Below are 18,647 nucleotides of genomic sequence, written 5' to 3' on the forward strand. Positions count from 1 at the left end.
TAACTTGCAGGTAATATTCCTTATTGACCGTTCTACCCTGTGGCAAGAACTCATGATGCACCACGCCCCTGCAATCGAAGAAAACTGTCAGCAAAACTTTCACATTCGACCGAACTTGGCGCGCTTTTTTCGGTCTTGGTTCGTGCGGCAGCTTCCATTGAGATGATTGAGCTTTGGTTTCCACGTCATAACCATAAACCCACGATTCGTCACCAGTTATGACCCTCTGGAGCAAATTTGGGTCGTCGCGGACAGAGTCCAACATCTCATTAGCAATGTTCATGCGATGCTGTTTTTGGTCGCAATTGAGCAATTTTGGTACGAATTTCGCGGCGACCCGTCTCATGCCCAAATCATTGATAAAAATCGAATGGCACGAGCCAATCGATATGTTTAGGTCCTCAGCAACTTCTCTAACGGTGATTCGACGATTGGCCAATACCATTTTCTCCACTTCATTAATTTTTTCGTCTGTTGTTGAAGTGCTCGGGCGTCCGGCACGCTCTTCGTCGTTCACAACTTCTCGGCCTTCTGAGAACATTTTGTACCACCGATAAACGTTGCTTCGGTCCAAGGTAGCTTCTCCGTATGCCACAGTCAACATTCGGAATGCATCCGCGCACTTAATTTCGTTTTTCACACAAAATTTGATACAGGTTCTTTGATCCATTTTTTTGAATAGGTAAAAATCGAAGACGATCCAAAACACGTGCAAGCAAAGCAGCTGTCAACAATTAAGTGAACATTCAAAATGGCCGAGCTTGTCGGCATAAGTGAGAGACATGAGTACCAATATAACGCCACAAAAAGATCGAAATTCGAATATACGTAACCCGCGAAAATTCAAAATTCGCGATACTTTTTGAACACACCTCGTAAGAGGGGCTGTGATTCTTCTGCTTCTTCGCTGCTTCGCTGAATAAGGTGTGTGAATTTGATTGCAGTACAGAAAATTCTTTGATACCAGGTCTAAGCTTACTTTTAACTTTATATACCAGTTTTCTCGCATTACTCATGGCGATATTTTCATAAGCCATAAGCCTTTTAATTTCAAATTCCTTGCAGTAGATTATACATTTTCTATCAGTAGATTTGTGGTCGCCCTTGCAGTTTGTGCACCTTGGAGTGAGAGTATTATAGTTCGATATGTTTATTCTCGCCGCACATGTTACATTTGGTCTCTCTTCTGCATACTTTACTAGGGTGACCAATGCCAAAACAATTGTAGCAGACAATCGGTAACATTAAGTAGGGTTCGACTTCTATTTTTATTTTATGAAGGAAAACTTCTCTTGGAAGGTTTTGACCAGAGAAGGTGATTACAACTGATTTACTAGGCAGCCATTTAAGGTCTTCTTCTTGTCTATTTCGATCTCATTTTCTCTTATTTAGTCTTTTTACGTTTAGAACTTTAACTTCTGATTCCAAAAATTCCTTTATCTCTTCTTCTGGTATATCTTCATCTATGCCTTTAACTAAGCCTCTTTGTATCAATTTAAAACTTGGAATGAAAGCTTTTAAGTTGTTGCTTTCCATGAGAGGATCAATAACCAGCAAGTTAATTTTTTCAGAATATCTGAAGTTAATTTCAACTATGGATTTTGATTTACTGTTTATATTAATAATGTTATTGTATTTCTTACATACTAGCTTTCCTACTTTGAACGGACTGAGACTCTTGTCTTTGTTCGTTACCTTTATCGATGAGCGCAGGTCGAACCCATACTGTGAAGGGACCCCTGTTATCGTCCTGGAAAAAATTAAGTATATTATTTGGCTGTATCTTACTATTTCCTGGATTAGACTGTTCTTTTTTCTCTATAACAGTATCGGTGTGCTTTTCTTGCATACAACTTGTTCAAGGGATGAGCTTTTTCTTTTATTGTTGATCACTTGGGACCATTCCATTTCCTCCACCTTGGAGGGAGTTAAGGGAGGCTCCATTGTCCTTGGTCTGTCCGATCCTCTCCCGTTATCACAGGGGGGATCACTTGACACGTGGTGAGAATCGTACAGTTTTAGGTTATCTGGTAAGTTGATTATTTGTACCAGCCCGCCTGTGATCAGACGGATAAAGTAAATTGCAGATATAAGTCCGGAGACAGTTTCCGGCTAGCTGGAACAATTACAGATTGTAGATCTTGCTTCTTTCAGACAATTTCAAATACTCAATCCCCACACTTGTTTGTTCGACGTTTTATTCGTAAGGCCTGGCAGAGCTTTTTTCCGCGAGAACAGGAAGCGCCGCAAAGCAGCTGGCGCCACCTTGGGGCCGTTGGCGCCAATTTAAAGTCCTTTTTTCTTATACTCTAAACATTGTGAAGTTAGTCATGGCAAGCATTACTACATTTCTTCATCATCTTCGAACAAGACGTTTCATATAATTACGATCAAACTTCGCCTTTGGCGGGCTCGTTTGATCGGTCAATTATTGTCAAAGTACGTGGGCAAAATTTTGTCCTGTTCAACTCATAAAAATGCTCCGCCTATGGTTACACCATTTGAGTTGGCAATAATTGAAGAATGTTTATTATTATTACGTCCATTTGAAGCAGCAACAAAAGATATTTATGGGGAGCTAGATATATACATATCCGGAAGTTTGGTGATTCCTCTTATACATTAAAATGTGTAAAAATTTCGTTACAACAAATCAATGTTACTAATAAAATAACACAGAAATTAAAAGAAGAACTTTACAAGCAAACAGAAAAAAAATTGGATTCATACGAAAAAAATTTATTATTATCAGTAGCAAAATTCTAGATCCTAGATTCAAGAGAATTCATTTTGCATCACCATTAAATGCTGCAAATGCTATTAAATATATAAAAGAGCAAATACACTGTAAAGGGTCATCCGCCTAGAATAGAGGCTTTTTTCTCTAGAAAAAAAAGATCAAGAAGACAGTATTTGGAATATTCATGAAGAAGTTGCAGCAAATATACAACAGATCCACAAAGTCTTGAAAATCAAGGCCTACCTACAGAATTGAAACTTTATCTTAATCAACCCATTTTATATAGAAATTATGATCCAATAAAATATTGGGTAGAAAGAAAGAATGCCTTCCCAGTAACATTTCCAGTTGCCATAAAATTTTTAACAATTTTAGGAGTATCTGTTCCATCCGAGAGATTAGTTTCAACTTTAAATAATGTTTGCTCCGATCATAGAAGTCGGTTGACTCCCAAGCACACTGTTACATCCGGAGAATTTCACGATTTCCCTTTTCGCATCCATTATATAAATTATGCTAAACAAGCTAAGGGATTGTCTGTAAAATTTACAATACTTATACCCGGAACTCCACGATTTCTCTTTTATAAATAACACTATCACCCGGTTATTATAAGAAAAAATCAAACATTGTTCTCGGAATATATATATAATGGCCACATATTACATCCGGAGGAATAAATAGAAGCAAAAAAAGGAGAAATCGTGCGATGACAAAATTACAAGCAACGATGCTTATTTAATAATTCATATGGACGAACAAAGCCTGGACTCGAAAGAGAAAAAATCTAAACGCTATTAAAGTCTGGCAACAATCAGAGATAAGATTGAGTCGCGACGCCGGACGGAAACTATAAAACTATAAAATCAAAATTTACAACCCGGCTTTGTTTGTTCCAACCTATGTTTCATCACGAACGGAAAGATGATTCATATGGAAAGCGAGTTCCAAATAAACGAACGCGGCGATATAAAAAATCGGGACCGAACGTTCCAAGAAGAGAAACCGTAAGATAATGAATCCCTTAAGCGATTGGGTGATGCAACTGCTCGCCCCTCTTAGAGTTAAGAAAAATCGGGAGAAGATGGAAAATTAGCCAACGAGAGATCATCCGAGAAGATGATTGGTAGTGAGCGTTGGTGAACTACCCAACGAATAAGCTCAAAATTTCGACAACAAGGAATCTCCAAGGGAAGGGAAAAAGCTCAAAAAGCTTTACCCAATCAAATCTTCATCTCACCCACTAAACTAACCCTACGCCCTTTTCCTAAGCCCTATAAAATGTGCAATTTCGAACGCCTCGGGCATTCAAGTTCAAGTTCGCACTCACATCCGCGCATTCAAGTCCGCACTCACATCCACGCGTTGCAAGTATCGAAGCTGTGCGCGTTAATTTTAAAATCGTTTTGAACTTAGAATCTGTGCGCGAGACGCAGACTGTCTAGTTTCAAGATCATTCTCCATCAACAATCTCCAAATCAAAAATCAGAAAACGCGTCATCTCTCTGCTACCATAAGTAAGTTTTTTTTCTCCTTTTTTCTCTTTTCGGTTTTACTTCAATTTTCCATTCAACTCGCCAGGAATCAATCGCTAATGAGCAATCACAGCCGTTCATGTTCCAGCTCCTTGTTCCCAATATTATTTTTTTTTTTTTCGGATTAATACAGCAATTCTCATTTTAGACAATTCCCGACTTTTCCTCTAAATATTTCTTAAATCTCTATGTAAATGTAAATGTTCTACTTCCATTCTTAAATCTTAGGTTTTGATTTCATTTAATAGTTAAAATATGAATCTCAACGCATAATTACAATTCTCGTAACCGAAATCAATTAATTCCATCTCCTCCTGTGTACATAATAATGCGTATAGCTTCAGTTTTCAAAAAATAATCATTTGTAATACCTATGTTAATTCAATATATATATGGTTTCTAGATCAATTATTCAAAATGCACCGTTTAGCTTTTTCAATTAAAATAGATAACAGACATTAACATTAATTCTTAAATATTTGTATTCTTGATAATTAATCATATTCTATCTTGTAATTCTCAATGTTTTCAAACCTCAAAAATAATGTTAACTTCATTAAACAATGTATTTAAATTTTAATCTTTGAAATAATCATTACCTAATCGTTTTATATTTTGAATAAACTAACTAATTACGTACTCCTGTTTTAGTTGATAATGATCACCTTGCTATACTGCTTTCTTTTTTCTATTAAATAACAATAACCAATTATGTATTTATTTGCTAACTTTTTGCACAACCTTATAAAAACCTTATGTATCTAAAATTCAAGTATCAGAATATATGCTAAGCCTTGTTTAAAAGAAAAATTTTAATGTAACTTTTATTTCATCAACCCATCTCGTACTCACACTAACCTCCCGACTTAAAAAGATTGCACTCGGTCCGATCCCGAGTTATAGAGATTGAATTCTCTGACTCAAAAATTAGGACCAACGATCGTACGATTCTGAAAGGGCGTTAAAGCGTGTCATTACACGTTGACGCATAATTTCGGAATCATCAAAAGTGCGTTCGGCTCGTGCCGCACATCCCACTAGTGCGGTCACGAGAATAAAAGAGTTTTTGTTGTATCCTTCCCTGTCTTCCTTTCCTTAAGGCTGGATGTAACAATACTAACCAATTAGTTTTCTTAGGTTCAATAGATAATAGTTATTGGAGATTGTAATAAGATTTTCATTCGCATATTAGAAGTTACAATAAAAATTTTAATTAAATAAAAATTTATTGTGTATAAACAATTTTTATAATTTATTAAAAATGGTTATTAACCGGTTTTTTGATAACCGGTTATTGTAGTAAAGTTAATTTTATAAGGTTAAAGTTATTCAAAATTTAACCGGTTAACTGATAACCGGTTTATTTTTGATAACCGCCCATCCCTGATGAGCTCTCGACGACGATCACCTCCTAATCTCTCCACGCACTGCGATTTACGCAACGCGCCGAAATTCCACGAAATAGGTCAAAGTAACTGGTAATGAGATCACTGCGATCGCAGTACCCGGCGCAATTCATCACATGCCGTTTGAACACCAAACAATTTCATTGGTGATTATAATATTCTTTATAAGTATGAATCTATAAACGTTTGATTGCAGCATGTAATAATTAAAGCTCTTGCTTTAAACCCAGCCAGAAATGATAATAAAATCAACGTCAATTCAATTGTCGAAATCACCAAATCGGTATCGAATTGATTCCATTATTATTTCTGGTTGAAAAAAATATAAAATTTGTTTGGCTTTCGGATTTGTGTATATCGCAACTTTCACGGATTTTTCACACAACATACCTTGTTCGAGAACTTTCACATGGACAATGGCATGTCGTATAATATTCATTGTTTTCGATGGTGTTTCGTGAACATTTCTGTTACGTTTGTTTTGGATCCTTTTATACTGACGTTATTCTCTTTTCATTTATTACAAATTAAAAGAAGATAGAATATTTTCCAGTACATCCAAAGCGAATGCAGCTTTCAGTTTATTTTTTTAAAGAAAGGAACAATCTAAAATGAGCGACGACGACTTTGTTATCAGGACTTTAAAACAATAGGGTTTTGAAAAACAGTCTTCTAAATTTTTGGGTATGTTTTTATAAGCTTTCTTAAAAAATTAGATTACGTTAAAACCGTTATAAAAATGTGATAATAAGTGTTTTACAACATATTAATAATGCGTTATCTAAATCTTTAATCTTCCTCATTTTTAGTTGGCTTATGGTTAAAAATCCCATTGAAGAAGCGTACGAATAGAGCCACCAATATCTCAGCCAATTCCAAATGGTGCTCCAGCTGCTGCTTGTATACAACCTTCACCATGAGGAGAACTGCCTACTATATGTCTAAAAGTAAATAATAATGATGAAATAAGAAGTTTCTGTAGGATTCAATCATAATTGTAATGATTTCTGTCATACGTTTCAAATTAAATTATGATATTACAGATATCCGATTTTATGTATATACATATGTACAATTTATAATATATGTTAATATATATTAAATTAAATTCAATAATTATATCTATCATTATCATAAATATCATTTTTATAACTTAACTGCTCACTATAAAAAAAATTGATAATTCTCTTAAAGATATCTGTTGGGATAATACCGTTTCCAATGAATATTGTGATGCTGATGATGACGTACCTTATAAGGATTTTTGGTGATACTGAATAAACAATTACTGCTTTCCCACCACATTGTCAGTTCAGAAACATTTTTGAATGCCAGAGGTATGGTTCCAGCTGACCATATTAATTTTATAACTTTTGTATCTTTATCAATTTAATTCCTTTAGTCAATCAACCCCTGATGCACAGCACTTTTAATCGGGTTTAATAACATCCGTAGTTAGGAAACTGACCAATTACAGTTATTCCATTCTTCAGAAGAATACTAATGATTAACCAATTTCATAACTACGTATGTTACTAAAGCCGATTAATAGTTCCGTGTAACAAGGGTCAATGACAGTGTTCTTACGCACAACTAGACCAGCCGTCAGCTAAACGTTTTTGACTACGTCACAGTCCTGCAAATTAATAATACAAATAGTATCTTTGAATTACAATCACATAATTATGTTAATAGATAACAAAAAATGTGAAAACTTAATCGTTTGAGCTATCACCTCTAATGAAATTAAGATATAAATAAAATAAGAATCAATTGTTACCTTAGTAGTAAAAGGTTGCAAAACAATGGTTTCTTCTTGGCTAAAAACTCCACGGACGAAACGTTTTGAAATTTTAATAGTTCGTCGCATTTTCTCGCTTTTTTGAAAGTTTCATCAAAACGTTCCGCAACTACATAGTTAAATATTGACTGGATCTCTCTTATTCTTTCTATATACGAAGATACCACGTCTTCCGAATTTAACTGTGAACTGTAAATAATAAGCAGTTACGTGATTAATTCAGCCAACATAGACAGAAGTATGTCGTTTAGATAGTTAATAATGCTTCTTTTGTTTATTTTATTAATGTATTTATAACGACGCAGATCCAATTCTTTTATACTTCATAAAAATAAAAAGGATAAAAAAAAGAAAAAAATATATCTTTTATGCAAATAGTACATCTTTGTCATAATTTTTTTTCTATTTAAAATGAGGATATTTATTATGTTATTTCAAAATAAGCATTAAGATCATTAATCACGTGATTAATTGATAAGTAACATTTTATTTTGTTAATTTAGAAAATTCAATACAACTAAATACAAGAAGATAGGGTAGTTAACTAGTAGAAACTTATCAAAAGCAAGCTGTTAAAATTTATCAAAGGAGGAATTGAATAGAAAATTTTAGTGTATAAAGACTTACTTGTTTATTTCAAATTTTTAACGTTAAGGTGGTCGCGCTGGGAGAGTTAAATCTTTGGTGGTTGGTTGAGATTCTGCTGGTCATCTGACAAAGGCAACTAGTGATGTTACTCTCACAATTAATTCCAATAGGCGATGACATATGCTTATACACGCTTTGTCAAGTTTGCATCCTGTCTGCTTTTAAATCGACATTCACCTATAAAGAAAAAGAAGCAAAAATTTGCAATTACTTTAATGCAAAGTTAATCGTCCATTGTGTATGTATTTGTAAGAATGTATAGTATATGTATATGTATTTATAAAAATGCATTATTTAATAACAAAAAATATAAAAAAAGATCACACAAAAAAGGCGTGGATGGTCGCTCTTTCAGGCTTCTCTCAGGAAGACAAGATGCAGCTGTGATGTGCGTCCACCGTGATGGATCTGTGACGTTCGCTCCTACAAAAATCTAAAAAGTTTTTCTCACCAATTTTATGCAAATTGGAATATTTTTCAGAAATATTCCGATGCTTAATTTATTAGAGACTTTAAATGGTAATAAATAATCTGTGATAGTTTGATTTCAATCTGTCCATGAGATAATATAATAAGAAATGTGTTTTGGAAACACCTATTCGTAACTTTTTAGTGTTTATTCATAAGGAATAACGTAATTATAATAAATATTTTTATTCTCTCTATAAAATCACAATATTGTATAGCTAAAAACGTATACAATAAAATATTTATATTTTTCAATTTTTATATTACAATATTTTATACTTTATAAACAAATAAACACGGCAACTGAGGATAAAATAACAAAAGTTGTGCATAGGCAAGATAATGCATTTATGCATTGGTTTCTTCTGATCTCAATAGCATTCTGACGATATATAACGTACTTTTAATCGCAATATGTATTGTAATGTATATCTGCTTTTTAATAATTTTATTTTTGCAGATTATATAAATAGTTTTTGTTTCATTTACGTTTTTCTTTAACTATGTTGTAATCAAAATAGTGTAAAATTATTATGTTGTAATAAATCTTTGTTACTCACCAAAGTACATTTTAACTTTATTTGACTGTTTTTCATCTTATTCCGTACTAAAAGTCATCTTACCCGCATATGGAAGCATGATGACAAAATTGACATCTGTTCTAAAATAAATTAAATTAAAAAGAATTTTAGTTTATTTAACAATTTCTAATTTTTACTGATGATAAACAAGGTTTTAGTGAATTTAAAAAAAATAGATTGTTATTTTTACATTACCACAGAAATTAGCAAAAATCGACAAATCTTAATGTCGTCATCTTACTCCCCTCTCCTCTATATTGTATAAAATATTTTAATAACATTTTGAATAAAAATTTTGTGATCTTTTTTCTTTTGTGTAAATGTATAAAATATCTATAAAATATTTATATAATATATTGAAAGTAAATAGTAGTAAATATTTATAAATATTTATCATAAATATTGTGTGCTGTCTGGATAGGGATCCTATAATAATCACAATCTGGTTATAAAGCGAATATGAAAAATCCAAAAAGAAAGAATAATGTACCGCCACTCTTTCTCATTCTGATTTTATTCTTTTTCTTATCTCTTCTTTCTTTCTCTCTCTCTCTCTCTCTATCTCTCTTGGAGGTGGGGAAATTAATAAAAATGATCTTATGGCCAGAATTTAGTTGCAAGATCTCTGTCAGAAATAAATCTCGCTTGAGAAAGATAATCATGAATATTTTACAAAATTTTAAAAATAACAAAACGGCAATAAATAATTTATTATTAGTCCGTCATATGTTTCAAGCTAACAATCAAGAATTTATATTTTATTTAAAAATTATTTATTATAGTAAAAATAATACTTACATATAAACTTAATGTAATCAAATTAAATTTATTATTAATTTTAAAAATTTATTTATTATTTAAAGTAATATTTATACATAAAAAGTATTGAATAGAATTAATTTTTTTAATTTTAAATGACCTTTTTTAATGTCTTTGTATTATCAGAGATATTGAAGTGTACAGAAATATGTAGATTATGTACTTTTACATATAAAATAACATGTACAAAATATTTAGTTAAAATTAATAAAATTGAAAAAGGAAGTTTAATAATTTTTTTCTTTACAAAAGTATAAACTCTAAATTTTATTTTGATTTATAAATTTGTTAGCAATAGCATTTAGCAGTTTAAAAATTAAACTTGACATTTTTCTTGTAGAATCTTATTTTAAGATAAAAGTCAATTAATTTATTTTAGTGGTGTTTCTCCAGAAACACCACCAAAATAAATTAATTGACTTTTGTCTCAAAAAAATGGAGGAAATGCACGAATCATTACAAAAAAACGATTTCTTCAATGATTTAAGAAAAACATCTTTACTTGAGTTCATGATCGAGTACATGATCAACAAGAACGATCCGCAAATAACTAAAAAAGAAATTATTGAAGAATGCCGTACTTTTATGTTGGCCGGCCAGGCATCAGTCGCCACGTCCACTGCAATTACTCTCTTTTATTTGGTAAGGAATCTAAAATGGCAAAAAAAATGTATTGAGGAAATAAATGAGATTTTTGGTGAGGATAGAAGATCACCACTTAAGGAAGATCTCACCAAGATGAAAAACTTGGAAATGTGCATTAAAGAATCTTTAAGATTATATCCTACAGTACCTTTGTTTACGAGGACATTCGGGAAGGATGTGACCATTACATATACATATAAAAGAAACAATGAAATTAGGTTTAAATGCTATTGCTAAGAAATTTATAAATCAAAATAAAATTTAGTATTTTTCAAAGTGTGTCAGGTTTTTAAAATTAATTTTAACAATTCTTATAACTATGTGTAGGAGGGACGGAGATTTTCTTATGGAGGATATGGAGTTTTTCATGCTCAAAGCTCCTGTGGATGTAGAATTTCACACTCAGAATTCGTGGTATTTAAAAAAAATATTTTAATTTTTGATAAATTTTAAGAATTTTTGGTTCGACAAAAAACAATATTTGACTATGGTACCCACGCTGCATGCTACCGCTTTGCTTATCCAAAATTATAATACAAGATTAGATAGTATAAGAGCTAGCTTTTGCGTGATATTAAGATAAAAAAATAAAAAAAGAAGATTTATATTTGTAAAGAAAAAATATATGAAAAAAATTAAATGTAGAAAAGAATATATACAACAAAGATATTTTGTATATACAAGGTGTCAGATGAAGTTCGCCTGTAGACTTCAGTAATTTTTATCTCGGTAATTATTGCGAATTGAAAAATAGTAAGAACTTTTTTGCTCAGTTGACTTGCTCTATCAATCCACGAGACCATGGGAAAACTTCATCTGACACCCAGTGTAACACAAAGATGTGTTTAAAACTAATTACACTTCCTCCCCCCCCCCACGCTTTGATGAGATACTCCATACCCAAAAAAATCAAAAGTCTCCCTCTCTGATGTGTAGGATTGCTTTGGTTTGTATATATTATTTGCTTTTATTTTGAACCAAAGTCCGCCATGTGCTCTAATCGTTATGCGATATTTAGCTAAAAAGTTTTCCTCGCCGAGGACCGGTTCTAATTGATTCTTCCTTAGAATAGCGCTGATGATCAATTTCATTTAGAGTGTGGCAAAATTGGACCCTAAAAAAGATACAAAAAAGGAACAATACATTTTTCACATGTATTTTATATTCTATTGAATATGAATTTGTTTTTCTTACCAATACAGTTGCGACGCCCACCGCTGAATGGTATGTAGGCAAATGGATGCCTTGTTTCGGAGTTTTCAGGGCTAAACCGCTCTGGTTTGATATCGTGAGGATCAGAAAAATGATGAGGTAATCGATGCGTACAATGTGGCATTATAATTACATTGCACTCGGCCGGTATTACACGTTCTTCTGTATAATATAAAGATATTAAATAATAAAATGATAATAATTAGAAATTTTAAAAAATGCAAATAAAATAAAGTAATTATTGTGCAAAATTTTCTCCTTTAAATCTTACCTACTGTTATATCCTTCCCGAGTGTCTTCGCAAATAAAGGTACTGTAGAATATAATCTTAAAGATTCTTTAATGCACATTTCCAAGATTTTCATCTTGGTGAGATCTTCCTTAAGTGGTGATCTTCTATCCTCACCAAAAATGTCATTTATTTCTTCAATACATTTTTTTTTGCCATTTTAGATTCTTTGCCAAATAAAAAAGTGTAATTGCAGTGGACGTGGCGACTGATTCCTGGCCGGCCAACATAAAAGTACGGCATTCTTCAATAATTTGTTTTTTAGTTATTTGCGGATTGTTCTCGTTGATCATGTACTCGATCATGAACTCAAGTAAAGATGTTTTTCTTGAGTCATTGAAGAAATCGTTCTTTTGTAAAGATTCGTGCATTTCCTCCATTTTTTTTAGAACAAAAGTCCATTAATTCATTTTGATGTTGTTTCTCTGATTTGTTAGCTGCTGTCAATCGGTAAATCTAATTGATTAACAACCATGGTCGCGCAAATCTATACATCATCATAAACTGGTTCCTGTTTCTAAGACACTTGTTAGTAAGTGTTTACTGTAGTAATACCCAGTAAACACCAAGTTACATGTAATATAAATGTTGGTTGTAATTTTCCACTCAACAATGTACTGTTATATAACTCGTTATATAATAATTACATTGTTGAGTAGAAAATTACAACTAACATTTGTATTACATGTAACTTTGTATTTGCTGAGCAGTTTTCTAAAAGAAAAACACATTATCACAGAAAATTCACTTTCTAAATTTATCCTCTCCGTACGTTTGGCTTGCCGGGATGCCCAAAATCGTTTCTGAAATATTATTGTGTTAGATGATTCTACGAGCAAACGCTATGGCGCGACGTACTATTAATATAGTACGTTTCACACTTTTATTACGTGACATAATTATCTTCATTTTTGCGTTCATCACGTACCTCTCACTATATTGAGTTGTTAACAAATGTAGTGATGTTTATGTCTTCCCCATCCTTTTCGAGCAATTTGTCGACTAGGCGATTGGCGTACTCACCAAACGTTTCGATAAAATTTTGTTTAACGAAATTCAACAGGAGGCCGAGCGGATGTCTCCTTGTTGAGTTTCCTGACGCGAGAGTTTGATAGCGAAAAGGGTGGGCGCAATTACTGCAGCCCAATTCAAAAATTTCCAATTGCTAATATCAAACTGCCAACTAACGTGGCAGTTTGCAGACAAATATCTCCGTTCTTTTTTTAATACTTCTATCTCTCCCTCTCTTTCTTGTACATACTCCACCAGTACGTTTATGAATATATATTTTTTCTCATTTTTTTTCCTTTTATTGCTACATACGTTGGAGCCCACTGTGACGGGTTTAAAGGAGGAAAAAGTGAGGGGAAAAAAGAATCCTCAGACAACAATTATAAAATCGTAAGAAACATTCAATACGATTTTACGCGTTGGATTTATCGACTTATCATTATTGGATTTGTTGAGAGGGAAATGGGGAAATTAATTAAGATTGTGGAAGGCAGTGGAGTAAATTATTGAGTAATGTTATTAGTTAACAGAAGAAATAGATATATCTGCCGAACAAGATGTACTGGTGGATATTTATATACAATATAATATATTGTTACGGTTTAGAGACTCTACTTTTTGAATGTTTATTAAATAGTTGTCTATCGAACATTGAATAAACAATTCTATGTTTAAATGATTAACTCATAAACACTTCAATAAATATTTAATAAATATACTATTTTTGCCATGAGTATGACAATTAATTAACAATATTTATAACAATGGCAATTATTATATAACTTACGATATCCTTCAATAAAGAGGTTTGCATTGCCAAGAATGGGCACCATTTTTGGCCCATGAAGAGTGAAAATAAACCTGATGATTCGGAAGTAATTCTTTTGATGTAATGCGTGAAATATAGCCAAAATGATGGCTAAAAGGATAAGGTAGACCCACATTTCTGCTGATGTGTGTGATGCAATTCAACTAATAAGAAATAAATAAGAAATATAATTTCTACATCAGTCAGTTTCATATATGAAACAATTGTATGTTTAAATGATAATCTCATAAACACTTCAATAAATATTTAATAAATATACTATTTTTGCCATGAATATGAGAATTAATTAACAATATTTATAAAAATTGCAATTATTATATAACTTACGATTTCCTTCAATAAAGAGGTTTGCATTGCCAAGAATGGGCACCATTTTTGGCCCATTAAGACTGAAAATAAACCTGATGATTCTGAAGTAATTCTTTTGATATAATGCGTGAAATATAGTTAAAATGATGGCTAAAAGGATAAGGTAGACCCACATTTCTGCTGATGTGTGTGATGCAATTCAACTAATAAGAAATAAATAAGAAATATAATTCCTATATCAGTCAGTTTCATATTTGAAACAATTCTATGTTTAAATGATTATCTCATAAACACTTCAATAAAAATTTAATAAATATACTATTTTTGCCATGAATATGATAATTAATTAACAATATTTATAACAATTGCAATTATTATATAACTTACGATTTCCTTCAATAAAGAGATTTGCATTGCCAAGAATGGGCACCATTTTTGGCCCATTAAGACTGAAAATAAACCTGACGATTCTGAAGTAATTCTTTTGATATAATGCGTGAAATATAGTCAAAATGATGGCTAAAAGGATAAGGTAGACCCACATTTCTGCTGATGTCTGTGATGCAATTCAACTGATAAGAAATAAATAAGAAATATAATTCCTATATCAGTCAGTTTCATATTTGAAACAATTCTATGTTTAAATGATTATCTCATTTATGAAACTGACCGATATAGAAATTATATTTCTTATTTATTTCTTATTAGTTGAATTGCATCACACACATCAGCTGAAATGTGGGTCTACCTTATCCTTTTAGCCATCATTTTGGCTATATTTCACGCATTACATCAAAAGAATTACTTCAGAATCATCAGGTTTATTTTCACTCTTAATGGGCCAAAAATGGTGCCCATTCTTGGCAATGCAAACCTCTTTATTGAAGGAAATCGTAAGTTATAAAATAATTGCAATTGTTATAAATATTGTTAATTAATTGTCATACTCATGGCAAAAATAGTATATTTATTAAATATTTATTGAAGTGTTTATGAGATAATCATTTATACATAGAATTGTTTATACATAATACATATACATATATCCACATGTATCATTAACGCAGAATTAATTAATTTCGGAATTTTTATTGACCTAACGGCATCTATTGGGTCCGGTTCTGATTTCTGTCATTACATAGAAGAAATTGGACCCCACATTTGTCGTTATGTCGATGAAATTAATTAATTCTGCGTTAACGATGTGTGTGGTTGTATTTTTAAACACAATATTTGTGTTACTCACGTATCAGATTAAAGCACTGTTCAAATGTTCACATTCTCGTTATATTTGTGAATTCTGGTTTCCAAATGTACAAAATACAGTTTAGTATCACGGGTAATATGTAATCAGCTTATCAGGAATTAATGCACACTTTAATTTACGTAATAAAAAAGGTATGTTATAAAATTTATAAATTATGTTATAAATTATAACTAAGCATTAAAACTAAGGATTTTAGAAAGAGTGTTTCAGATAAAAATTGTAAGTTTCAAAAAATCTATTTACTAATCTTATCAGTTTGACCTTGGATAGCCTCGCCAAGGTCATATCAAAATCATATTAATTTTTTTAAATGGAACATTCTATTTTTGATTCCAAAATCTAATAGCTGGTGTCAAAAGTTTTCCAAAACACTGCAAATAATAGACCAGTGCAATTAGGTGTAAAAGAGACCAAAAACGGAAAAAATTAATAACAGGACGGCTCTTGGTGGAATTGATAAATAATTTTGCACTGATTACGGGAAAAAAAATGCAATTTGATCAGATGTATTTTATGGTGTTCTGGGGTGACTTTTAGGGATGGCAAGCGGTTTTTTGTGATTTCCGCCAAAAGTTGACCTCGGATCAAAAAATGTTCTAAGAAAAAGTTGTAGATATTAAAACGATCGAAAATTTTAGTATAAATCATTTTTTACATAACCTCAAAATTTTCGAGAAAAATTTAAAAAACTGTGTTTTTCGTATTTATTTTTTTTCTCGGAAAAAAAAATTTTCTTTCACCAAATTTGGTGGAAACTTACCTTTTTATGTCCCAAATAAGCTGTAATTTGTTGGAATAAAAATATTTATTTTTCAAAGTTTTGCTGACGTAAAACCGAAAAATTACTCCTAATTTCAATTAAAAAATCTCGTGTTAAAATTTTAGATTTTTTCAGGGAGGGATTTTATTCGTTGAAATGTCTATTTTCAGATGGTTAAAAAAAATTAGATCTCACTTTGCACAAAATTGCCAGAAATTGCGAAAAACTGAAAAACGTGTTTTCTAAAAGTAATATTTTCAGTTATTGCTTGAAATGTGATATTATTTATTAAAATTTTTAGTTGAAATGTATAAAAATGGTATCATTTAATGTTGCATTAATAAATAAAGTAATTGCAAATTGTTGAAGATTGGGATGCATTAATTAGAGAACTACCAATACTTTAATATTCTATATCTTTTATTACATTTTTTGTAGTCGATTTTGAGAACTTTTTAAAACACTATAAATAAATTATTTTTTATTAAGTACTTTCCGAGTTATGTGACATTTAAAAGTTACAGTAGACTGTAGTTTTCAAGCCTCAAAGCTCAAAAAGTACTTAGCAAAAATAAACTTTCTTAATACAAAGAAATGAAATTTAAAAAATTATGCAGTATTATATAATTTTACTAACAATATATTGTATTTACACTTAAATAAAGATTAATTTATTAGATTTATTATTGTTTTCATTTTTTTATATACATATATTTTTAATATCATCAAAGTGATTGTTACATTGTGTTCGGACATTGGGACAAGTTGTGTCCTGATATTGGGATTTGGAGACATTTTAGGCTGTCCGGAGATTAATATAATTCTTTTTTAAATCATTTCTGTTTTATACACACACACAAAAATAATAAACTATATAAATAATTAAAACTTGTTCCAGTCTATAACCAGATTATCAAAAACAGCCAAAAAATAATAATTAGAAATAGAACCGTAAAAAAACATTGACATAAAAAGCGTGTTCAAAAGTAAATTTGCAACTAATTTTTATAAACATATTATTTAAAATTAATTATAGAGAAAAATTGATTGCGCCAATCGAATTTATCGAAGAAATTACTAATAAAACATATATGACTCTTTCTTAAATCATTCATATTTTGAAAATATGCAAAAAAATAATATAGTCACTTTTTAATAATTTGTTTATAACAATTAGCCAAAAAATTGATTTTTAAATAGTGTTTCTTATGCAATGTTTCCTCATGATCCTGTCCTATTTACAATTGTCATTTTTTGTCTAACTTTGCTGGTCTGGCTATGAGGTTATTTAATGGGTTAATGTATTTGTTGAATAATTGCAGCTCTTTTTTTAAAACAACAAATAATTGAGTTTTAGTGAGAATAAATAACATTAAAATTAGTAATAATAAAATTGAAGTAAGTCATTTCTAAGATATTTTTTAAATCAATAAACAGTATAATAGATCTAATTGTGAATCATTATTATTTAAATAATTGAATACATACATATTTATGCTTATATGACGATGTTTCCTAAATTGACATATACATCATTGTTTGAGACTGTAATAGTTATAGGTTTTTACTGTATTTTTACTTGAATTATTATTTATTTTTAAATTAACATACCTTTTACAACTATTATATATTTCTTCAACTAATTATATCTGTTCTAATTATTGTATATCTTCTTGAGTATTCTGTCTTGTTAATTTGCATGAGAATAATAAGTCGAGAAGCTTCGACTGTAACGATCCATCATAACATCATTGTATTCGAAGCAAATAAGTTTTTTCGTGCTCTTAGTATGTATAAGTAAAGAAAAGTCGGGATTTTCTAAACAGTGATTTAACCGGTACTATCCATTGTTCGTTCAAATCGACGTTACCGAAATACAATAAGCAAACACGGGCCAATGTGGCTATCTCCTGCGAAAATTTGCTTTCTCCGAATTTCCTTTGCTAAACAATTGCTCTGGGGTTCGCGCTCTCGACGAGAGAATTGCAGCCTCAGTGAGCGACGCGAGTGAATTATATTTTATAAGACTAAACTTCGTCGAGCGAAGATTTCGAAAGTATTGAGAGGAATAGTGCACGCGTCAGCATCTATCAGTGCAATCAGTGCATTTAGTCGCGAGCATTTAAATCAAATTAACGAGACAGAGGCGGTGGTGGTGCAGAAAAGAATTTTTGTCTACGTGTAAGATGTCCCTCTTTCTACACCTTTATTTTCTTGTTTGTTCTCTACGGATAGCATCCGTCATCCATCTTACAAAAGACTGTAACTATAACTATAGTAGTACCGCCTTCGACGCGAGCGTGCCATCATACTATACAGCAGTGCCA

At 31.2% G+C, this 18,647-nt stretch overlaps 2 protein-coding genes across 10 annotated transcripts in view; one reads left to right on the plus strand and one right to left on the minus strand.

Annotated features, from left to right (window-relative positions):
• Positions 1-6,354: 6,354 nt before the first annotated feature.
• LOC105198269 overlaps positions 6,355-18,647 on the minus strand; it is a 33,283-nt gene continuing 20,990 nt past the window's right edge. For 3 of the 9 annotated variants that reach the window (XM_039456289.1, XM_039456280.1, XM_039456278.1), the window contains 4 exons: positions 8,110-9,259; positions 7,462-7,671; positions 6,933-7,317; positions 6,355-6,622 (listed from right to left, as the gene is read on the minus strand). The gene's annotated coding sequence lies outside the window, so the exon portion shown is untranslated. Of the gene's footprint in view, positions 6,623-6,932; positions 7,318-7,461; positions 7,672-8,109; positions 9,260-11,151; positions 11,758-11,837; positions 12,018-12,126; positions 14,866-18,647 lie in introns of those variants that run through there. The other 6 variants (XM_039456311.1, XM_039456296.1, XM_039456303.1 and 3 more) reach the window with 6 other exon arrangements.
• Positions 10,404-10,952, plus strand: LOC105198272 (probable cytochrome P450 4aa1). The gene has a single exon (XM_011164937.2). It carries the CDS (start codon positions 10,434-10,436, stop codon positions 10,878-10,880), a length of 447 nt encoding a protein of 148 aa, XP_011163239.2. The 5' UTR covers positions 10,404-10,433; the 3' UTR covers positions 10,881-10,952.

The sequence above is a fragment of the Solenopsis invicta genome, chromosome 1 (genome assembly GCF_016802725.1).
Source record: "Solenopsis invicta isolate M01_SB chromosome 1, UNIL_Sinv_3.0, whole genome shotgun sequence".
Lineage (NCBI taxonomy): Eukaryota > Metazoa > Arthropoda > Insecta > Hymenoptera > Formicidae > Solenopsis > Solenopsis invicta.

Coding starts and splice junctions, on each gene's coding strand:
- LOC105198272 (XM_011164937.2), top strand. CDS start 10,434: ATGGAGGAAATGCACGAATCATTACAAAAAAACGATTTCTTCAATGAT.